Consider the following 23,475-nt stretch of genomic DNA (forward strand, 5'->3'; position numbering starts at 1 on the left):
AGTCTTTGAACCCTTTCAGACAAAACCCACAGCAATTTCTTTGAAAGAAAGAAATGCCTGGACTTTGCTCAGAAGTCGCAGGTTTTCTAAGGAACGACAAGCCACTGCACAGATAGTAAATCACCCTGCGCACCACATTTGTTTCTAATTATTTGCATTGCAGTTCGTTTGTGAAATAAAACAGAAGAGTTTATAAATATCGTTTATTCTGGAAGTGAGACACACATTCGACCCCAGTCTTGTTCCTAGAAGGAACTGTGCTATTCGAGTGGGGGAAAAGAATGAGGGAGTCAGTGTCAAATTACACCCCCGCCTCAAATGCAAGTCAAGGCTGGAGTCTGGATCCGGCGAGGGTCTTCGGATTCTGCGTTCTGGTGCTACCCACCTAACGCTCCAATTCAGAGTTTTCCGCAGGCGGACGGGTGGGGAACGTCTAAACAGTTTACCCAAACCCTTAACCTCTCTCTCTCGCTTGGACCCTGAGAACAAAAGCGTCTGAGAGAACGCTCACCGGCTGGACGTTGAAGGTCTTGTCCAAACAGACCACCTTCTTTCTCCCCAGCTCTCCTCACAAGAGAGTGAATTTTTTTGTTGTTGTTAATGAAAGAAAGGAGCATTTAAAAGAGACACCCCCGCCCTTTACTCCCCCAGGTATTCATCACCCTGCTCAAGCACGCCTAGGGAGACCGCCCCGCAAGTCTAAGAAGAAGTTCAGAGCTGCGGCGGTCGCGGAGACAGCTCAGCAGTGACGCAAGATCCAGCCGGGATAGCCCCCGGGACCAGAATGAGGATCCTTGTAGGTTTCCGGGGAGGGGGCAGCGCTCCATTGTTCACTCTGGGCCAATCAGGGTTGGCTCATTTCCTTTCAGCCAATCCCCTGTCACTCCCGCCTTCCACCCACCCCGCCCATCAGCCCCCAAGTCCCTAACACCTCCCCCGCATCCCCCGAGGTTCTGGGGAAGCTTCGTGACGCCACAGGTCCCGCCCCCAGCTCCGGCCACGGGCGAGTGCGTGCTGACGTCATGCTGCGTGCGGGCCGGTGCGGAATCGCTCCTTCAACTCCTCGGGGCAGGAGGAGTTAGTTAGCAAAGAGCCGAGGCTGGGTGCACGACCCTCGTCCTTCTGCCCCTGGCCGCACGCTTTGCGCACATCTCTTTTCTGCATGGTGGATATTATTTTTCACTATCCTTTTCTAGGTACTATGGGGGATCATTCCAAGAGTAAGTCTTTCTCTGTATATGTGTGTGGTGTGTGTGTGTGCGCTCAATATGCAATATTTCTAATGCAGAACAATGTTTAGCGGATTCTACAAGTGGCTTCTATTTGACAGGACACTGAGAGAGAAAAAATCAAAACGAATAGATTTCCCTGCAGGACCGCTTATCCTTTGGAATCCTGTTGTTTTAGTTTATAATTAAACATTCTTTCTCAAGCCTGCTAGGCTGACCTCGGGCTGTGAAATCTGCTTCTGTTTTGCGCTAGGGCAATAGTTTGATTTAGGGATGTGGGGTTTTTTTTGTTTGGTTGGTTGGTTTGCTTGCTTGCTTGTCTTTCGGCCTTTCAAATAAGGAAGATTTCTTTAGCTTGAACTGGGATGTTTAAGCTAAAAAAAAGTCAAAGAGGATGAGCAGAGACTCCGCTAAAAGCTGATGTGTCTGTGTTGGGATAGAAGGGAGTCGCGGAGAGAGGGAGTGTGCGGACGGAAATGCCGGAACATCACCGTTCAGTATTGATGGGGTGGCGTCCGCAAGGCTTAAATGTCTATTTACCCTTTCTTCTCACTTGTATCTTAGCTTTTAGTTACAGGAGATATCAACAAAACGCCTGTGTCCAAGTGAATGTAATACCGTAAAAAAAAAAAAAAAAAAAAAAAAAAACCCAAAAAACTGAGGAGGGGGTGGGGAGAGACTAAAAACCCTCACAGATTCAGAAGATTGTGTTTTTTCGTTTTTTTCGTTTCCAAGTATCTGGACCTTTGCAAAGCCCATTTCCTTTTTATCTTGTGGTCCCAATTCTTGAAAGAGAGCGCGAGCGGGTTGGGTTAGGGCTGGAGCGGCCCCGGCCGCGGTCCGGGCAGCCAGGCCTGATGCGGGCTCCGCGCCCTTCCCCGGCAGAGAAGCCCGGGACGGCCATGTGCGTGGGCTGCGGGAGTCAGATCCACGATCAGTTTATCCTGCGGGTGTCGCCAGACCTCGAGTGGCACGCCGCCTGCCTCAAGTGCGCCGAATGCAGCCAGTACCTGGACGAGACGTGCACGTGCTTCGTGAGAGACGGGAAGACCTACTGCAAGCGGGACTACGTCAGGTGAGGCCCGCAAGTGTACGGGCTGAGCCACTGCCCGCCGGGGCCGAGGCTTGAGAATGGCAGGCCGCCGGCATGCCCCCGCCCCGAACGCGTGCCGCCACTCGTCTCCCGGCCTGGGAACCCCCGAGGGCTGGTCCCCGCAGCCACCCTCGCGACCACAAAGCCTCCTGGGCGCGCGTGCCCTGGGCGGGTAGCAGCCCGGCGGGCGAGGCCGGCCACAGGCCCTATGCTGACAACGCCCGTGCCTTGGGCCCGCAGGCTCTTCGGCATCAAGTGCGCCAAGTGCCAGGTGGGCTTCAGCAGCAGCGATCTGGTGATGCGGGCGCGGGACAGCGTGTACCACATCGAGTGTTTCCGCTGCTCAGTGTGCAGCCGCCAGCTGCTTCCCGGAGACGAATTCTCGCTGCGGGAGCACGAGCTGCTCTGCCGCGCCGACCACGGCCTCCTGCTCGAGCGCGCGGCGGCCGGCAGCCCGCGCAGCCCCGGCCCGCTTCCCGGCGCCCGCGGCCTGCATCTGCCAGGTAAGCCGCTTGCGGCCGGCACTGCGCCGCCAGCTCCGGGGTGCCGTGCACATGTGGGTGTGTGTGTTCTTAGACGGGTGCTTGTGCTCGGACGAAAACTTGTCACTTGGGTGTGTTTCCGTTTGCCAGCATTGTGGGGGTTTCTGGGTGAGTGCAGAACTCTGCTAGGAACGTGACGGAGTGTGTGTTCGTGTGTGACCGGGAAAATTGCGTGTGGGTAAACGTGAGCTGGGGTTGTGTGTATGAGTGTTCGGAATTGTGGAGATTGTGTTCTCAGGAATGTGTGGGACACGGTAGTAGTAGGAGGAGGAAGGTAAATGACAACGGGGCATCCCAAGTGGTGACTCTAAGGACCTTATACTGGGAATTTTAAGCAGTCTGTGTGTTGCCTGAGAGGAAGGACAGGTTTGCCTGGGGGTATGTGTGTAAGGAATACAGTTCCCAGCCTAGAGCTGGGCCCAGGCAGGCAGAAGTCCACCTGCACAGCTCTGAAGGCTCACCAGCCAACAGAGAGCGAAATGTCTGCGTTTTTCTTTTGAGGCCCAGTCTGATGAACAGTGTAGCCAAACGTTTCTTGGTGGGAAAGAAGTGGAAGCACAGTGGATTCAGGGATAATGGCAAACACCCCAGGGGATGCTCTAGGTCATAATCAGGAGATGGCCAGAGACTGGTTCTAAGTGTGTGGTTAGCCGATGGGAATGGTGACTCCAGCTGAGCAGCTACCAGCAAGTAGCCACAGACCTGAAGCATCAGTCTGCAGACCAGGCTGAGCCTCTGAGTGCTGTGTGCTCGAAGGGATTGAGCTTTCGCTGGCCCTCTCTTTAGTATAGAATGAGGACATTGAGTTAGATGAACTATTTGTGAATATTTATCCAGACCTAGAAATGCCTGGAAGGGGATATAATTTGAAACAGTGCGACTTGTATCCAAGGGTAGGTAGACCTGGTTCAGATGGGGGTGTGATGCCAGTGTTGAGTGAACCCTGGTCTCCCTTTTGTTTGTTGAAGGTTTCCGGCCACCGGAATAGGGTCTTAACTAAGTACCTGACTCTACCCAACCTGGGGTTGAGGGAACCCAAGGCCAAGTGAGGAGAGTGCCAGCGGTTGTAGGCCGGCCGGGAAAACGGCCGCTGGACAGGGAAACTAGAGCCTTAAGAAAGGAGACCCTGGGGCCGAAGTCCAAGGGCTGTTAGAAAGGAACTGTTCCAGGTCCGGGAGACCCACTCCTGACCCTAGGCCAGGTCTTAATGACACACGGTCTGGCCCTGTCCGAGTGGCCCCGGAATCAGGGAGACGGTCTCTTCGGGGACTCCCGGGAGAGGCAGACAGGCCCCCTTGTCCCGACGCAGCGCGGCGCTCGGGCCCCGTACCCTTCCAGCGTCCCAGGCGCCCCTCCTTCCTCTTCTTCTGAAACTGCGTCTCTTCCGGAGGGCTTCCCTCGTCCCGCGGAACCCTTGCGGGTGTTCCGAGGGTCGGGTAAGCGGAGGAGGCACAGCAGGGTGCAGCCACTTCTGTCCTGCACAGGCCTCACTCGGAACTCCCAGGCCCTGCTTGCTCTGCGGGGATCGCGGCGGGGAGCCCGGTGGAGGAACTAGGGAAGGGACAAAAGTGCACACCTTTCTCCAGATAGGGCGAACAGACAGAAAGAGAGAACAGACGAACCAGAAAACGAAATAAACTGAAGAAAAGACAAACGAGATCGGGCCCCGCGGGGCTCGGCCGCCGCGGGGCGGGGCGCAGGGGGAGTGAGTGGCGGCCGCTGGCTCACCTCTCGCTCCCTCGCAGACCCGGGATCCGGCCGGCAGCCTTCGCTGCGCCCACACGTGCACAAACAGACCGAGAAGACAACCCGCGTGCGAACCGTGCTGAACGAGAAGCAGCTGCACACACTGCGGACGTGCTACGCCGCCAACCCGCGGCCCGACGCGCTCATGAAGGAGCAGCTGGTGGAGATGACCGGCCTGAGCCCGCGGGTCATCCGCGTCTGGTTCCAGAACAAGCGGTGCAAGGACAAGAAGAAATCCATCCTCATGAAGCAGCTGCAGCAGCAGCAGCACAACGACAAGACGGTGGGGGTCGGGGGGCTGGAGGGTCGGGTCGGGTGGAGCCTCGGGTTCCCTGCATCGGCGCTCCCTTTTCTGGGCCGGCTTTCGGGAGATCCAGGGAGGAACTGTTTACTCCAAATAGTGTGTCTTTGTGCTTTCAGAGCGAGGCTTACCTTGGGGTTGGAAGGCATCTTAATTATTGTATCTAAGGTCAGGTCTTCCCCAGCCCCAGCGGTAGATCGGAGTTGGGGTCCGGGGCTCAGTTCGGAGCCCAAGGCAGCCTGGTTTCGAGCTCCAGCAAGTAGGGGCGGGTTGTGTCCATCTCTCAGCGGGACTCGGTTTGAACACTTTCCCTCTGCAAACCCGGAGAAGGGGTGGGATGCAGCCCTCGCGTTTTGTTCCCTTGCGGTGTTGGCTTCCAGCACTGAGGCTGGCCCGCGGTGGCTGTTTTGGGGCCCGGGGTGTCTTCCAGTGGAGAAGGCGGGCTCACTCGGCTGCTGCGGACAAGTGCATGCCTCCCCAGTTTCAGGCTCCAAATCATGTGCCAGGGCCTGGGGTCCTGGTCTCAAAGGTGGCGGGAAACGCAAGACCCAACTCTTCTGCCTCCCCTCTTCTGCTTGTTCCGCAGAGCCTCCAGGGACTGACCGGGACGCCCCTGGTGGCGGGCAGCCCCATCCGCCACGAGAGCGCCGTGCAGGGCAGTGCAGTCGAGGTGCAGACGTACCAGCCGCCGTGGAAAGCGCTCAGCGAGTTCGCGCTCCAGAGTGACCTGGATCAACCCGCCTTCCAGCAGCTGGTGAGGACCTGCTCTACCCGCCCGGACGGCTGGACTCCGGGGGAGGTGGGGTGGATTTAGTCGCTTAGCCAAGGTGGGAAGGGTTGGGGGGCTCTCAGGGGAAGAAGGGCTGGGAGAAGGGGGAGGTTGGTAGCTGCAACCTCACCCGGCCCATAATTGGTTCTAAACCAGGTCTCCCTGGATTAAAGCACCGGGAGGAGAGGTCGAGGGATTAACCCACCCGTGCCCCCGCCCGCCCTAATACTCTTGCGTGCGCCTGGGGGCCGGGCCGACTTCTCCAAGGGCACGCTCCCAGCCAAAGACTTGTCCCAAGGATACCTAAGGGAGCTGGCGGCCCGGGAAAACCAGCTTGGGCACGTCTTCACCCGCTCCTTCCCGGTGTCTCCCCTGCCCCAGGTCTCTTTCTCTGAGTCCGGCTCCCTAGGCAACTCCTCCGGCAGCGACGTGACCTCCTTGTCCTCGCAGCTCCCGGACACCCCCAACAGCATGGTGCCGAGTCCCGTGGAGACGTGAAGGGGGACCCTTCCCCGCCAGCCCGCGGACCTCGCATGCTCCCTGCATGAGACTCACCCATGCTCAGGCCATACCAGCTCCGAAAACTCTCTCGCCTTTGTAATTATGATTGTTGTTATTTAAAGAGAAAAAGGACTGAGAGAGGAGGTCGGGACAGCCAAAATCGCCTGGATGCAACCTGCTTTCACCAGACTGGAGAGCGCCGCTCCGAGGACTTTTATTTTTACAAAACCAGAATTTGGGTTGACTAGAGTTAGCTCTGCCCTCTCCTCTCCCTCGGTCCGCGGCGCCCCCGTCCACATACCCACCTGTGCGTGGAGCTTGCGCGGGGTAGGTCCCGCGCCCGCCGAGCCTCGCGCTCTCCCGCGCGGACCGTGGGTCTGCCTCGGCCCGGCCCCGCGCTTCCAGGTGGCTTCGCCCGCTATCTAGCGGGGAAGAGGACGGGGGCAATCCAAAGGAACAGACACTCAATCCCCCAAAGCGCATGATTGCCGGAAAAAAGTAGAAACGAGACTTTCCTTGAAAATGTTTTAAATTATCAGTCGACGGAGGACAGAGTGTGTGAGCCTTTGCCGAACAAAACGTAAGTTATTGTTATTTATTGTGAGGACAGCCAGTTCATAGTGGGACGAATATTTTGATCTTAATAAAAAAGAAATAATAACCCTATGCGACGCTGCTCCTGTGTGCTGTTGGCGCAGCGGGAGGGCTGGACGAAGGCAGGTTGCAGCTTGGAGCTTCTTTCAACGAAAATGACACTCGGCCCAGGGCCCACGGCTCGTGCCCGCGCCTCGCGCGCCGCTGGCCCGCGTGCTCCCGCGCCGCCCGGGGGCGGGCCCGGCGGGGATTGGGCGTCGCGAGGGGGGCGGGGCTGCGTGTCTGCGCTCCCTGCGCCCCATGCGGCCCCGCGAGGCCCCCCGAAGCGCTCGAGCGCCCAGCCCCTCGCGGAAGCCTGCGCGCCCCCTGCTCGTTCCTCATCCCTGGCGTTTCGCTACAGAAGCCCGCGGGGCAGCGGGGTGACTGTTTGGGCGGGAAACCTGCGATGATCTAATGTCTGCTGTTCCGCTTGTTGGGGCTAGCGGTTCCGTCTCAACCTTGCCTTAGCTCCCGGAGCCGAACCCAACCTGGAGTTCTTCAAGGTCCTCCGACTCTTTTCGGCCCGGTGCACTCGGGCCCTACCTGCGTGCGGTTCTCTTCCCGCGGGTCTGGATGTCCGAACCCTCAGATCCAGAACCCTCGCTCGCCTGCCACGCGGGCCCTGCCACCGAGCCACGAGGCTAGCCCGCGGGTCCCGGGGTAGAAAAGGGGGACCTTGACGGCTCATCCTCGGCGCTGTCCCCAGTGTGGATGCGCGACGTGATCAATCTCGCTGCATTTATTAATTCCCCCGTCTAGACAGAAGAGAAGGCCGGGCGGCGGCTCCTTATCTGAATTTGGCATCACCTGCAAGCGATACACTGAAGGAGCCACAACAAGCCCCCGCTAGGATCGCGGCTGCCAGGGAAAATAAGTCCACCCAGAACCAGTCTGGCGTGTCGTTGGTTTATTTTCTTTCCAGACCCGAAATGCAGGGGGCGGGAGCTGGCTTGGGTGGGAGGGGGCTGGGAATGGCCCCTGGATATGCCGTGCCCAGGTCACTTGGTGTGACATTTCAAACCCCTGCGACTTGTTTTCTTGAAAACTGGCTTTAGTGATCGCAGGAAATAACCGGGAGATACTGAATCTCTAGCAGGCCCCCGGGCAAGCACACAAAAAAAACGGGAGGCTCAGGTTTTACCCTTCACAAATATTTAACCCTTTGGCAGCCTGGGATAATTCTTTTCCTAGACCAGCCCTCACTTGGACTCAGAAAGCTGCCAGCCTACTAGTGATTCCACTACTCTTGAAAGATCTCTGGCATTGTCCTACCAAGTTAAAAGAACCCAAAGGTATATCCTTTGTCCAGGAATTGTTTTGAAAGAGGGCAACGCCCTTACTATTGTTGCCATCTTAGCTCAGGTAGGGCCTGGTAAGGGAAAAATGTGTCGGAGGGGGCATCTTTGGTCGTTGGACAGAGAAGTTGATGCCTGCTGTTAAAAAGCCATGGGCTGCTTGGATGGCCAGAGGCCACTGTAGGTGTTTCAGCTGAGCTGTTGGCGGAATTCTGAAAGCAAATTTCTCCCCTTCCCTCTGCCCCTCCATTAGAAATGGGAGGCTGGCAGCAAAGCTGGCAATTACTGAAAGAAAATGGGAGGAGGTGGGAAGATTGGGCCACATTTATATTTTTCTTCCTGAAAGTCAAGGTGATGCTAGCACAGACATTAAAGAGACTATTCTTCTTCTTCAGGATTTAGGAAATGGTGCTGCAAACTTAGAGATAAAGGGAGAGATATTTAGGGTTAATGAGGACCAGCTTTACCTCTCAAGTGCCCAGAAACGGTTTTAATAATCAGGGGTAGAATCTTTGAGGGTTTGTTCCCTTAACTTAGATTCTTCCCTCCCAAACAGAAATACAGATATTTCCTTTTACCTTCTGGTTGGCCACTGGATGGGGGCTAAACTTTCAGAAGTCTTACTTTTAAAAACTTTTGATTGATCCAGAATATTGGGTTTTGTCTTTTTTTAAAAGGAAATAACAGGTTCTTGAATTTGAAAAATTTCATTATGGTTGTTAATTAGCTTTGAATTTTTGCTTTTGACAGATTGCAGTATTTTAATGCTACATCTGCCTATCTAATTACAGTCACTTCTTCCTTGGCCATCCATAGATCAAAAATCTAATTCCTTTTTGGATATTTATATGAGTGTGTCTGTTTTTGAATATTGGGAAATTATTCTGATCAAAGTGGTTACTGTGTATTTAGGATACCTGTAGCTATGTGTTGATGTTGTTTAGTCGCTAAGTTGCATATGACTCTTTGACCCCATGGACTATATAGCATACCAGGCTCCTCTGTCCATGGGATTCTCTAGGCAAGAATACTGTGTGGGTAGCCATTTCCTTCTCCTGGGGATCTTTCAGACCCAGGGATCGAATCTGAGTCTCCTGCATTGGCAGGCAGATTCTTTGCCACTGAGACACCTGGGAAGCCCTGTATCTGTGTGTACTGCTGTATAAAACATCAGAAGCTCTTCTCCTGTAGTTTGTTGCTAGCCACCCAAAGGGGCACATTGTTTTCCGTGTGGGTTTCCAAGAGTAGAGTTTGACTCTAAAGCCTTATTATGATGGACCCTGGTGAGGTGTCAGATCTATGGTTGGTTAGTTACATTAATAAATATCAATTTTACTGGCTCCCAGGTCATCTTTAAACATCTTCTGTAATACAGTAGGGATTTCCTTGTAAATTAAATTACCTGTAACAATTACAAGTGTATTTTATGCTTACTGAACTTTTAAAGTGAGATACCCAGTTGTGTAGTAAAAAAGTCAGTTCAATAAAAGAGGCCATAGGGTGGGAAATGGGAGTTAGTTATTTAAGTAGATTCACCTTAGAATAAGATTTTCTCAGCAGATTTATCTAATAATTTGGGTAGCTCTATGTAATTGAAGCAGGAAAGAGATTCCCAGAGATGGAGAAGTTTATGGTTACCCTACCACAAAATTTAATACATATTGAAAGGCTACACAGTTCTGGGAAATTCAAAGTCCCTGTGGCAGTATTCCCAACGAACTTTAATTTTTAATGGGTTTTGTAACAGAAATCAGCCTTTCAGTTTTGAATATGAAATAGCTTTAAAGCTTAGTTTTGTCAGAGCTGCAAAGACTAGGTTTAAGTAAGACATTGTCTAAGATTGTTCTCTTAAAAAATGTGAGATTCTGCCACTGCTGTCTGGGGGAGGGCATAAGCTGCCACACATTTAGTTAGCTGTGTTTTCCCCATACAAGTATTCACCAAAGACAGCAAGGGAATTTGCTTGAATAGCAGCATGCTAGAGATGGGAAAGAATGAATGAATAATAAACTATTTGCAGAGGAGTCCCAATGGACTTGTGATAAAAGCAGGAAATTCAGAGAGTTTATTAAGCTGATGTAGGGAAGATTAGAGGCTTTTAAATATGGGTCTGATTGATGTAAAGGTAAACTTTCCTCAAGATACTGGCATTCAGTGCAATAAGGAGGATTGTGTGACCAATTACAGGCTAGCACCTTGTTGATGGAGACTGTGCATGGAAGATGCTGATAAATGGAGTCAGGCTGAGAGCAGTAATAGGAGCGAAAAAGGGCACAGAGAAATACTCCATTGGGAACCAGATGTGGAGTGCTGTGGGGGAGTGGTTCAATTTATAAAGCAAGTTTGGCGCCTCGCAGAAATCACGCCAGAAAGGCTAGAGTGCTAGGTGAGTCCATCTTTTGGATCCGGGCACTGCCCGGTCGATAAGGTCAAGGGCTGGTGAGAGAATGGGTCAGGGAGTGAGCGGAGGGGCAGGAGTTGAGAAAAGCCGAGAGTTTCCTCAGTGGGAAACAGGATCTTTAAGGCGGGGGGTGTCATATGGAAGGCGGGAGACCTCTGGGTTCCGGGTGTGAGAGCAGGGAGACGGAAGTGGAAGAAGAGGGGTAGTTGAGGAGTAATCCCTTCCCCAGAGTATTGAGACCCAAGAATTCAGAGGTTGGCAAGGAGCTCTGGAAGAACTGGTCCAGGTAGCTTCTTTCCTGGGGAAGGAAGGAAGGAAAAATGGTAGAGGAGGCGAGTTCGGACCTAGGTTCAGGGTTCGAGGCTCACAGCGCCCCCGACTGCCTGGAGCGAGGGAGAGGCTCCGGAACTCGGCAGGAAGCCACGGCCCCGAGATCGTGCTGGGCTTCGGAAGGACTAGCCGCGTGGAGCTCCAGGCCAGCGAGCTGCCGCCCAGAGCGGGAAGTTCGGTTGGGCAGGCGTTGGGCGTTCAAATGCCGCTGCTCTCGGGCCTCGGGCGGCCTTTTCCGTTTTGGCTCCAATTCTGGGCTTTAAAGCCCGGGCGCAATGGTTACCTACGCTCCGGCTGGGCCCAGTCGCATCGTCAGCTTTACAGGCTGGACACAGCCGAGGCTTTTCGTTTCGGCCCAGCGGGTCCACCTGTGGCCCCTGAGCCTCAGGGGACCGGTGACCTGGCCCCCGCCCCCAGGAGAACGCCAGTGGGTGGCACTCGTCCCCGTAGATTGGAGCAAGATGTGCCTGCGCTCACCTGCGCGATATGCTTTCCCCATCCTGGGAGAGTTTAGAAGTCGTAAAACCCAGGGGAGTTAGAGCTTCAATCATTCTGCCCCGGCGGAGCGCGCAATAATAAAGTAGGGAACTTGAGACCTCCAGAAACCGCGCGGGTCGGGAGTCACCCCCCCGAGGAGCCCCCGGGCCCGATCCTCGCAGGCTCCCCAGCCGGGTGGGGCCGGGGTTTGTCTCAATCAAACCTCCTCCCCTCCCGGACGGGGGTTGAGGGCGGGGCGGGCCAAATGAGACCATTCAATTAAATGTTTTAATTGCGAATTCTGGTATGGTTTCTGGAAGGTTAATCACAGCTGTCTCAATTATTTATGGCTTTTTGGCAAATTTCCGACCAGATAAGCATATTTCTATTGTGAAGCGTCTTGTAGGAAATCGTATAAATATTTGATTATTCATTTCAGCTACAAGGATTCTGCATCCACGCCCCAAGATGCGGGGAAAAGCGGAATTTGGGAACGCCTCTCCTGGATGGGGCGCCCCGGGCAGCGGCGGGTCGCGCAAGAAGCCGGCCGCCGGTACCTGGCTCCCAGGCCCTCTGGCCACGGAGCAGCCCCGGGCCGCCGGCCGGAGGGGAGGTGCGGGCGCCAGGGCCGAGCTCCCTCGGCTTCCCGGTGTGCGGCGCTCAGCCGGGCCGCGGCTCGAGGTGCTTCTGCGCGCGCCGCGGCGAGGGCCCCGGGCCCTGGGTCTGGCGCCCGGGTCCGAGTCTCCGCCAAGCCCTGGGAGCGGGCTCCGCTGGAGCGGGAGGGGTTTTCCCCGCCCCGAGCCCGAGCCCAGCCGGGCCCCGCAGCCCGAGCGCGCGGAAGACCCCGGGGGCCGGGCGGTAGGAGCACAGAGCGCACAGGGATTGCGTTTACTTTCTTTCTCTTTCGTTTGAAATTGGACCTCTTTATTTTCTATTTGCAAAGAAGTAAAAACATCGTACACATAACTCGACAGACTTGGGAGGATCCAAAAATAAGTGTCCTGAACAGGAGGTAAGTTTGCTTTTAACAATCCGGTGTAACTTCCGTATTTTCCGTCCCCTCCGCCCCCAGTCTTGAATCTTATAGTATTAATTCCAATCCCCCACCCCCCCATCAGATCTTTTTTCTTGCTAATGTTTGATCCTTATCTGACAGAAATAATTCCCAGTATCACTCAGTGAACGGCTTAGCACTGACCGTCGGCTTAAGGTGGAGAAACGATGAGAACAACATATGAAAAGGTCAACATCTCCTGGCAGACACTCCTCCCGTTCAGCTGTGAGCCGTGCACAGGAGTGAAAATGTCTATTCAGGACCTTTGTGATCATCTGTTTTATTTTTACTTCAGCTTCATTGCAGTTATTTGAGAAAATACTTTAGAGTGGTTCACTATGTTTGATCTTTTTTGGATCCCTAATTTTTATTTTGGAGAATTTCAGTTCAGCAATCCTATTTCTATAGGAGACTCTCGATATTGGCCACTGGCAAAGTTTAGGCAGACAAATGGATACAATGCTCTGAGTTAATTTCAGATAGCTGCTAGAACATATTATGTAATTTAGAATGTTAAATTGTTACAAACATCTTCTACTCAAACCTAATAAGGGAAATTTAAAGCAGGTTAACTTTTAGTAAGTCTTTAAGATACTTCCAGAGTTGGAATTAGTTTTTCTTTCAAATCTGCATTGCCTTCACAAGAAAAGTCACCACTGCAAACAGAATAAGTTATTTTATTACAAGAACAAAACAGACTTGCTAACTTTTTGTCTAATTTCACCCATATTACAAATGCAAAGTATATATTATCATAGGATGTAAGTTACCAAACTCCAAACTATTGCGCATAAATGAAATAAACTCCCAGAATTAGAAAGAACATTAAAGTATCTACAGTCTTTATAAATAGTGTAAAGTATATACCATATCTACAGAGTATAAACATGTGAAAATGAACTTCTTAAGGAGTAGTTACAATGTTTTGAACAATTTAAAATATTAATGAGGGTACTCAAATACACAACCAACCAAAACCTTTATTTTTTCTCTTTTTTTAAGAAAAACTGTCGAGCTTCTTCCCAGGCCTGCTGAGGAAATCTGTTAGCCAGTTCAAGATAGTCTTGGGAACCAAGGCATTTTCCTGAGGGGGGAAAAAGAAGAGAATAGTAAACAAGTTAAAATCTTCAACATTTAAGAAATGAAAATTATTTTGATATCTGAGTCCAAAATGGAGACATACACTTCAAATAAACCACGATGCAAATTTCAGTAAAGGTAACTCATCTATATCTATAGTATGAAATATATAATATATATTTTAATTACAATCTATTTCATGCTTCTAAGCTACTCAGACATACACTATATACATAATGTTTAACCTCTAGGTAAAACATTATGAAAAACACCATTTTTGGACTCTGGAATAAGAAAATAAGTATGGTGAACAAAATAAAACCCGGATTCTTCCTTAGCAATAAGAATGTGGTGTGTCAGGAGCTGCTTCACATTAGAATTTAGAGGTTCACCTGGGCAATGAACTCAAAACACCTTGAAACATGTTATGAGCACATTCTAAGCAACAGGGGAACAGATGTCCAGGTGCAGACTAGCGACTGAGCGTGGCATCATCATTTTTGAAGGTCAGGCAAGCATATTATGAGCTGTCACCAGTATAGGAATGACTTTTCTAAGCAAAGTAGGGAGCCGTTCCCCATTTGCTGTTTTGAAGATTAATCCCATAGTAAGTGGGGAAAGCATGAAAGTCAGAGAAGATGATCCCTTGGAAAAGAGAGGTTGAAACCAAGCAGATAGAGGCAGCCCTGGGACATGCCTGACAGATAGGCAGCAAATGGTGACTCATCCTTAGGTCAGGAGGAAGAGGAAGAAAAAAAATGTCTATGCTTCTTACCGGCCAAGAAAAAAGAAAAAAAAAAAAACCAAAACTGCTGTACAATTAAAAATAAATACATTAGAAGAAGATTTCTCTAGGCATTTTCAAAATTTAAACCATTGTTTTTAAGATATAGAAAAAATATGATTTTTTCCCTAGCCTCCAACAACTTAAAAAAAGGCTGTGACTGAGTCAGGGCAGAAGTGAACTTGCACACTAATTCTGACTTAGGCAAATGGTGCCAACTATGATGGTGACTTGAATTTCTAAAAAGGGGCATAGCTTTCTGTTTACTTGTGAGTGTCTGAGCCAATAAAACATGACATTTTCTCATGATACTGTTACTGTTTTAGTTATATTCTCATTTATGTACTTTTCAGCACCTGTCCATTGTAAAGAACTGTGAGACACACATACACCCCCTGCCTGGGGTGACCTCCTCCTCCCCCAAAGTGAGGGCTACTGAGTGGGTGCCCCAGAGGATCTTGCTGGGACTAGACCTCTGGCCACTTTAAAGACTATCAAACTAATGGAAGAATTGGGGAAAATCTGGATGAAGGTCTCATTAGTCAGAGATGCTGACATGACAGTCAGACAAAGAGCAACTTGTACTTCTCAATTACAGTGTGGGTAGCAGAATATTTAAAAAAGTAAAAATGCACTTGAAAATTCTACATCTCAGCTCTGATCACAGGACTCACCTCAGCAGAAATGCTACAGGGAAAAACATTTTTTTGTAAATCTTTTGGCCCCTGAACTGTGCCCTTTCTTCATGTAAAACAATTTTACAATTTTTATTTTCAATAAAAAATTCAAGTGCTTGAATTTTAGGGGAACATATGGGCTACTATCAATGACAATTTTATTCTGAACACCGGGAGGGAACTAAATATGTAATTTCAGCATTTATGTGAGTAATGTAGGCCAATATTAATGATCTAATTGTCTCTTCTATTACAAGGTAGCTCTTTAGTAATTATTCACCATTTATTATAACTTGCATGAAGTGAATATAAATTATATAAAGATGTTTTGTGCTTTTCTTTTACTTCCATGGATTTCTCTGTATATTCTGATACACTCATGTTTGATGACAAAATCAATGTCTTTATTCTCTGAAATATACTTTGTATCTGAACTTCAAATATTTTAGGTGATGTAATAAATTGATTTCTTGACAGTTACAAAGGGTAGAGTGAGAAATGTCCAGCTAACACATGACATTTAATTTCAGTAGAGACATACCTTTGGGCTGATAAGACTGGTTATCTGCCTGACCTGAAGTCTGGGCAAAATCCTGTGTAAAACGAGAAAAGTGTTTTTATATCAATGCTACAAACAGAGAACTTTGCTGAGAGTGGCTTTAAAAATGCCTCTGAATTCTGAGATAATTATTTTTACCATGAATACTTTGGAACCCCAAATATAAAAGCTTAAGAAACTGATGTTATGTAATTCAGGTTCTCATATTTAAATCAAATAATGATGACTCAAATCTAAGTATCACCAACGGCCAGGTTGTTGCCTGCTGTGGAAAGTATAACTTTGTTTTATATCTAACAAACTGAATTCTTTAGCCAAATACTGTCTTAAAATATCGACAGACTTTTAACATTAAACAAAACCCACAAGTATAAAAGCCCTTATGTATTCTGTAGCTACATTTTTTAAATTGAAGTATAATTGACATACAATATCATATTAGTCTCAGGCATGCAGCATAGTGATTCCATATTCATCTACATTTTAAAACGGTCAGCATGATGTGTCTGGTTATCAGCTGTCACCATACAGTGTTACTATATTATTGACTGTATTCCCTATGCTGTACGTTAAATTCCTATGACATTGATTTTATAGCTGCAAGTATTTTGCCCACCTCCCCATCCCACTGTCCAGACCACCAGCGCTCTGTATTTGTGAGTTTGTTTCTGTTTTGCTATGTTTGTTTCATTTTTTAGATTTCATATATAAGTGAAATCACGTGGTAACTGTCTTTCTCTGACTTCTTTCATATAGTATAATATTCTTAGGTCCATCTATTCTGTAGCTAAATCTTAAAGTCCAGCAATTTTACTCTTCGATGGAATATGAAAAAGGTCATCTGTAATATGTGAAATTTCAGGAACCTAGGACAAACTGCTAGCTCTTATTTTTAATATTTTCTAGTGACTACTAATAATCTAACACAGGGGACCTTGAAGAATCGTTATATAAACGAAAGTCCAATGTACTTTCATTCTCTTGAGCACAATAATTTATAGAAAAAACCAAACTTGTTTTTAACATCCTATCCCAAATAAGCATTATAAGAAATTTCCATGCTGCTGCTGCTAAGTCACTTCAGTCGTGTCCGACTCTGTGCGACCCCACCGACGGCAGCCCACCAGGCTCCCTGTCCCTGGGATTCTCCAGGCAAGAACACTGGAGTGGGTTGCCATTTCCTTCTAGTTATTTATAAAATCTGTGCTAAAATATATGGTTAATGTGTTAAATTATATTTAATTGTGTATTAACTATAATAGAGAAGAGTTAAATTAGAAGTACTCTGAGATCAACACCAGATGAAAATACTATATATGAGCCTTACTTTAGATTCTGATACCATTTATATTTTTATAAATTGTTTTCCAAGCAGTTGAAAAAATGTAAGGGACTAAGATGGTACAGCTACAAAATTGTCTTTGCTCGATAATCACTGTCTTGGTTGAGGCCTCTGTGCAGGCCACAAAAGGCTGCATGTCATCTCTGGAGGTCCCTGACTCCCTTTCCTTTCTTGCTTTACTTTTCTCCACAGCATTTAACACAATCTGACATGCTATTTATTTTGCTCATTTATTTGTGTTTTGTTTGACTCCCCCGACTCTAAATTTCAAGGCAGGAATTTGTATCTGTGTTGTTCGCTGCTGTATTTCCAGTGCCTGGAGCAGTGCCCAGCACACCAGAGGTACTAAAAATTTACCTGTGGAATGAAAGAATGAATTTTAAGATCATGGTCTTAAAATTCTCTATAACATATTTCCTTTTTAATCCTAAGGCTGTAAGAATATATGAAGACTCCTATATGTTGATATGATGGTTATATAAAACTTCATTAAGATTTTAATTATTAACTGTAAGATTTTTTTGAATATATATACCCTACCTATAAATCTGAATATTTTTGATAAATTTTTTTGGAAACTGGAATCTAGACTCAAAAAGAAATAAGCTGAAAACAAAACATTTCTAAGCATAATTGATCTAGTGTGTTTTATTAGCTGATCATCTAACAGAGGATAGTTTAAGAAATGTAAACCACTTCTAAGGTGAAGAAAGCTTGGGGGATCCTTTAGCCATCCCAACCAGCTGGGCACTGTTACACCCTTTCAAAAGTGATACATGTATATTAGCCAGAATAAGGAACAATAACAATACAAAGTTCTGCTTTCTGTTTCATTATTATTAGGAACAGAAAACGCTGTCTATTAAGCATATGTGTGTCATGGAACAAAAACATATTGGCTTCAGGGTGCAACATTTGAAAAAATAATGGCAGATTTTCAGTAAATAATGTCATTGTGTGAGGACAGAAAAGAAATAACAGGATTAGCTATTAGCAACTGTTAAAGAATAACCAAATTGATTCTCTATTGTCAGATGACTGGGTTAATTTAGATGTGGAATTACTGCTTTGCTACAGTACTGATTCTGATTCGAGTCCTACAGAATTTCTCTGTATCAGAAAAATATAAGGCCATAATTAAAAGTTTTAGATTTGAGAAAAAGCAACAAAATGTTTTTTTTCTTTATACACACGTGTGTATATACATATGAATATTTATTTAAAAATTTAGAAATAAATTGCAGTTTTAATCTTTCTTCAGCAGTCATTATCTATTCCCTATAAATAGACAAAAAGCAAGATGAAGTAACAGTTAAAGCCTTAAAGAAGTCTATTAAAAACATTTCCTTAGTACAGGCTTAACTGGAAAAATACCTTTTTCTTGAAATCCTTCGAACAGAAATTATATACAATACTTAAACCCCAGTTTTACCCCTATCTTGACAGTCGAGCACATAATAGGTGAAATCTGGGGGTAGTGTGGATGGCAAGGGTAAACAGCTGGTTCACTTTTATTTTTCAGTCTCATCAGCTTTCACACAGAGTAAGAGAATTTGGCATAAATATAGAAAGGTACCTGAATAAACGTGGCCAGTAGAACACAGCTCATCTCTTGCTCCAGAATGACCTTGTTCTGAAGGTTGTTGTAACAAGCAGCGATAAGTGACGGGAACAGCACTTTGATCAGCCGTGGGTCACTGAAGTACTGGAAGGGCAGCTGGCAAAGCTTCTGCAGTACTGTGGGGTGGCGGCCGGACTGCACGATGACCTGCAACGGAGGCGGAACCCCAGGTCAGCTGCCACAGAGCCCTGGCCTGCCCCATGTCCTGCTTCCTCGGCCAGCAGTACCAGTAAGAACCACGGAAAACGTGCTGAAGAAGTGTAAGGAGGGGAAAAAAATACTCCTAACTCCTTATCAGAGCTTAATTTAAGTGATATTTGAAAGGAGCAGAAAAGAAAGAAATCTCATTTCCTAACTTAAGGAAAAGATGCCAAAAGTCTTGCATCCATTTAAAAATTCTTATAATCCACGAGGAACCATGGATTCATCACGGACAGAGGATGCCCACGAAATGGATTCAGGATACGTGCACTACTTTAACACAGCGCCTCACCCTTCGCGCTTCCCCTTAAAGCAAAATAGCCATATTCCTTAAAACCTGCCAAGAGCTCACTCAGAAGACAGACACCCTCTCCTATACCCTCCCACTGTAGTCTTCCCCTACCCTAGCTCACGGAATATATTGAACACAGATCAATTTATTCCATATGCAGACAAGCCCCTGGAAAGAAAAAAGGGGTTTGTTAGGGGAATGGGAACAGTTTCAGCCAAAAAAAAAAAAAAGCTCCAAAAGTTCCTTCCTCCGATCCATACTGCTTATCTGTGTTTCCATCAGTGCCATTGAGTCTAAAAGGAGAATTGTTTAGATAAACGAGACTGTTGTCCTGAAGCAGTCTGGGTTTACAACTGTGTACATTTTAAGAAATGGGGCAATGCAGTTAATGGGCTTGCAGGGAAGCCCTCCGAACCTACTCCCTAGGCCTATATGATAAACTAAGAAACGTTAAAATCAGATCTGTTTCAAGTAACCTTGATTAGACTGTTCTAATATAAAAGAGCTGGGTGACCCGAAGCCCCACTTCTTGGTATAGGAGGAAGCTCACAGAAGGTTAGGAACACTGTAAAATCTAAGGTCAAGACTGTAAATTGTACTTGGAAAAACACAATTTTACAGGTACACACCCAGACAGGACTGCATTCAAATTAAAACCAGAAGGACAGAATGAAACAGCAGAGGCAGGAGAAACATAAATTATAGGGATTTACAAGTTTTCAAAGTACTTTTAACAATACTTTAAGAACACACTCTCAGATTGATAATGCAGTTTGGTTTAAGAACAAAATCAACAAAGTAATAGTTCACATATTTTAGTTCAATAGCTAAAATGACATCAAAAACCTTTAGAGAATGTTGATAGGGACTTGTTAATACCTTCAAATCCAGCAGGAATTTTAAAGACTTGCAGTGTGACAATTCAGCACATGGCTATGGGCTGCCATCCCTGACACTGGCTGAGAAAAATGTGCCCCTATCATCCACTTTATTGATAAAGCATTTACTTAAATCTTTATTTTAATTATTAGCTACAAATTTTGTCGCACAGCCAAATGATCATCACTTTAGAATTTATAATGATACCATTATTAGAAGCCTCTTTTCCCCCCTTTGGACAAAAATTAAGAACAAGTTTTTTCTTTGGAACTTCACTGTTAAAATGCTATTACTGGAAGACTCACTAATTGAAAAGATATTAAACTGGACAGTCTGGCTGGCACAGGCACAATGTTAAACTCAAAGATGGCGACTCCTGCTGCTGCTGCTGCTGCTAAGTCGCTTCAGTCGTGTCCGACTCGGTGCGACCCCATAGACGGCAGCCCACTAGGCTCCTCTGTCCCTGGGATCCTCCAGGCAAGAATACTGGAGTGGGTTGCCATTTCCTTCTCTAATGCATAAAAGTGAAAAGTGAAAGTGAAGTCGCTCAGTCGTGCCTGACTCTTAGCGACCCCATGGACTGCAGCCTACCAGGCTCCTCCATCCCTGGGATTTACCAGGCAAGAGTACTGGAGTAGGGTGCCATCGCCTTCTTTGTGGTGACTCCTGGATCCTGGTAAATCAGCACAGAACATGCGATCTTAACCATAACTTATTCCACCTGGACTCCTGACCCTCGCTGAGTGGGTTGGGGAGGTCAGTCCCTTGGGGGTCAGTCCCCTCTGGGAACAGAGCTGGCTATGAGTTGCCTGTTGAAAAAGTGAGTTTACAGAGGTCACCAGCAGGGTAGTGAGATGATCTGTCAGAGGCCACTATCTTTAAGTCCCTGACTGCAGAAGACACAGCTGGAGGTTGGCAGTTTGGGTGCCTGGGGGTAAGAAGCTCTACCCACAGGACCACCCATGACAGGACTTAGCCAGATTACAGCCAAGGGGTCCGCCAGGGGTGCTGCGAGCTACCCCTGGCTTGGCAGTGAGCCAGAGGAGGACATCTAGTTAGCACTGTCCCTCAAACCACATTTCAGACGTTGCAGGGAGACAGCACTAGGAGAGCCTGCAAGGGGGCAACCGCTGGCACTGAGGCTCCGTAGGTGAGACCACTCCTGGATGACACAGGTGGGCTCGGGGCGCAGAGGAGTGGCATGATGTCATGAGCACAGAGGAACAGTCAGCTGAATCAGGTTAGGTACTTCCTGTAGGGGCAGGGAAGCAAGGCTGGGGATGCAAACAGCCTGACCTCAATGCTCAGGGCCTTGGGGACGAGGAGAGAGTTGCCTGAGAGGCTTCTGACAGGTTAGGGGATGAAGGCAGGACTTCATAAAATAAAGCTATTCATGACTTCATGAAATAAAACTATTTCATCCAGTCACTCAGTCCCAGGCCTTAGGGGGGAGTCAAATGTCACTTGGGACTGCTTAAGCTGCCCAAAATCAGTAGAAAGTCAATAGGGAGTCATCACAGGACATGAACGTCTTGCTGAATGAAAGAAACATACCTAAGAGAAATCTCCTACCATATGATGTAAGTATGTCTCTCTATATGCCTTCCTCGTGGAGTTGCAACTAAATCACTCACCTGTGTCCGGACAAAGGCCTAAGGTGGCACCACCCTGAGCCTGGCCAGGCCACCTGCCCTTTCTTCCAGGGCACACAGGTCAACACAAACATTAAAGGGTATTTTCACAGAGCCTCGTTCCCAAGCACTGAACCAAGGAAGGATGTGACCTGCCTATAGATTTCTTTAGTGGCCACAGTCATCAGGCAACAGGTAGGGAGCTGGTGTGGCCTCAGCAGTAATGAGAGACCTCCTCTCGACCATTTTGTCCATTTTCATGATGCAAACTAGGACTCCAAGGAAACCAAGAGAATTGCCAGCAACTTCAGATCAAAAAGGACTTCCCGGTGGCTCAGACGGTAAAGCGTCTGCCTACAATGTGGGAGACCCAGGTTCAATCCCTGGGTCAGGAAGATCTCCTGGTGAAGGCAATGGCAACCCACTCCAGTATTTTTGTCTGGAAAATCCCATGGACAGAAGAGCCTGGTAGACTACAGTCCATGGGGTTGCAAAGAGTCGGACACAACTGAGTGACTTCACTTTCACTTTCAGATCAGAAGTGACTGACACTGGACTTGCCTCTTGCTCTTGGGGGTGTGATTCTAAAATACATACTAACTACAGAGCTGGGAGATCTGAGCTCTGGCCTTTAGTCTAGTCGCCAACTAGTTGTGTGACCTAAGCACATTGTTCAGTTGTTTTGGGTTTTAATTTTTTTTTTTTTAAGTATACTTTTCAATGAAGCAGAACACATATCCCCTTTAAGTTAAAAGACTGATTTTTCACAAAATGAACATACCTGTGTTAGTCGCTCAGTCATGTCTGACTCTTTGTGACCCCATGGACTATAGTTTGCCAGACTCCTCTGCCCATGAAATTTTCCAGGCAAGAATACTGGAGGCTGTTCTCCAGGGGATCTTCCCGGCCCAGGGATTGAACCCACGTCTCCTGCATTGCAGGCAGAGTCTTTACTGTCTGAGCCACTGCTGCTGCTGCTGCTAAGTCGCTTCAGTCGCGTCCGACTCTGTGCGACCCCACAGATGGCAGCCACCAGGCTCCCCCGTCCCTGGGACTCTGCAGGCAAGAACACTGGAGTGGGTTGCCATTTCCTTCTCCAATGCATGAAAGGGAAAAGTGAAGTCGCTCAGTCGTGTCCGACTCCCAGCGACCGCATGGACTGCAGCCTACCAGGCTCCTCCATCCATGGAATTTTCCAGGCAAAGTACTGGAGTGGGGTGCCATCGCCTTCTCCGGGGGGAGCCACTAGCACTCAAATAAAGAAAAAGAACATGACCAAGAGTTCTGGGTCTTTAATATACTCTTTCTCACTGAGAATTAGATTCCCACATTTTGAATTTAAGACAAGTCACACGGAAACTACTTGACTGTATCACAACATGAGAGAGTACTGCAAGGCTTTCTTGGGCCTGTTCTTGGTCAGCTTCTGGAGAGAATTTTCCTTTGGGCTTCTAAGCAAAGGCCAGCAGTAGTAGTTCCACGGGCACTGAAGAAAGGCATCTTTTAACCTGTATGCCCTGGCACTCACCACCTTTTTTCTTCACTGGCAAGGAGTTGGGAGAAGGAATAGAGAGAGGGTAAGAGAGGAAGTGGGCGAGAGACCCTCACTTGCTTTTCTTTTTGGAACTATCAACAATCCTGGGAAGAAGGGGCTTTAGCGAACGGAAAGTTGCATGCCGCCAACGTGCGCTATAGCCTTGGAAAGAGGGCCAGGAGGATCTGAACACCGGCACTAAAAAGGCATCTGCGGAAAAAATAAAAATAAAAGAATCTGGAGTAGACAAGTGGGACATGTTGATTCTTTCATCTAATGATCCCTGGACACCCATTAAGCTTTTGGGTTCCAATCTTTGCACCTCCTACCAAGTGAAGTATAACTGGGTGCCCCAATTGAAGCCAGAAAAGAGCTCTAAATTCAGTAGCCATTTACTGAATGCCTCCTGTGCCAAATGCTGAAGGGGACATGGAGAGGAGTCAAGCCTCACCTCTCAGGGAGATGAGGTATGTCCAGAAAGGACAGTAATACAAGGGTGCCTGG

At 47.9% G+C, this 23,475-nt stretch overlaps 2 protein-coding genes and 1 long non-coding RNA gene across 10 annotated transcripts in view; 2 read left to right on the forward strand and 1 right to left on the reverse strand.

Annotated features, from left to right (window-relative positions):
- Window positions 1-978: 978 nt before the first annotated feature.
- ISL2 (ISL LIM homeobox 2) lies at window positions 979-6,846 on the forward strand. Its single transcript, XM_055555512.1, has 6 exons — window positions 979-1,220; window positions 2,115-2,304; window positions 2,563-2,825; window positions 4,610-4,893; window positions 5,498-5,665; window positions 6,062-6,846. Exons 1-6 carry the CDS (start codon window positions 1,163-1,165, stop codon window positions 6,176-6,178), a joined length of 1,080 nt encoding a protein of 359 aa, XP_055411487.1. The 5' UTR covers window positions 979-1,162; the 3' UTR covers window positions 6,179-6,846.
- A 3,401-nt stretch (window positions 6,847-10,247) lies between these two features.
- Window positions 10,248-12,612, forward strand: LOC129634191 (uncharacterized). The gene is made up of 3 exons (XR_008705467.1): window positions 10,248-10,495; window positions 12,261-12,329; window positions 12,474-12,612. It is a non-coding gene; the product is annotated as an uncharacterized LOC129634191 (long non-coding RNA).
- Window positions 12,613-13,331: 719 nt separating this feature from the next.
- The window catches only part of SCAPER (S-phase cyclin A associated protein in the ER), a 413,812-nt gene continuing 403,668 nt past the window's right edge, over window positions 13,332-23,475 (reverse strand). For all 8 annotated transcript variants that reach the window (XM_055556199.1, XM_055556197.1, XM_055556200.1 and 5 more), the window contains 3 exons: window positions 18,390-18,581; window positions 15,454-15,505; window positions 13,332-13,455 (listed from right to left, as the gene is read on the reverse strand). In XM_055556199.1, coding sequence (XP_055412174.1) covers window positions 13,352-13,455; window positions 15,454-15,505; window positions 18,390-18,581 — 348 coding nt within the window. In that variant the 3' untranslated portion in view covers window positions 13,332-13,351. The remainder of the gene's footprint in view (window positions 13,456-15,453; window positions 15,506-18,389; window positions 18,582-23,475) is intronic.

This window comes from Bubalus kerabau, chromosome 19 (assembly GCF_029407905.1).
Source record: "Bubalus kerabau isolate K-KA32 ecotype Philippines breed swamp buffalo chromosome 19, PCC_UOA_SB_1v2, whole genome shotgun sequence".
In the NCBI taxonomy this organism is placed as follows: domain Eukaryota; kingdom Metazoa; phylum Chordata; class Mammalia; order Artiodactyla; family Bovidae; genus Bubalus; species Bubalus kerabau.

Coding starts and splice junctions, on each gene's coding strand:
- ISL2 (XM_055555512.1), top strand. CDS start 1,163: ATGGTGGATATTATTTTTCACTATCCTTTTCTAGGTACTATGGGGGAT. Junction 1,221..2,114: donor TATGGGGGATCATTCCAAGA/GTAAGTCTTTCT, acceptor CTTCCCCGGCAG/AGAAGCCCGGGACGGCCATG. Junction 5,666..6,061: donor AACCCGCCTTCCAGCAGCTG/GTGAGGACCTGC, acceptor CCCCTGCCCCAG/GTCTCTTTCTCTGAGTCCGG.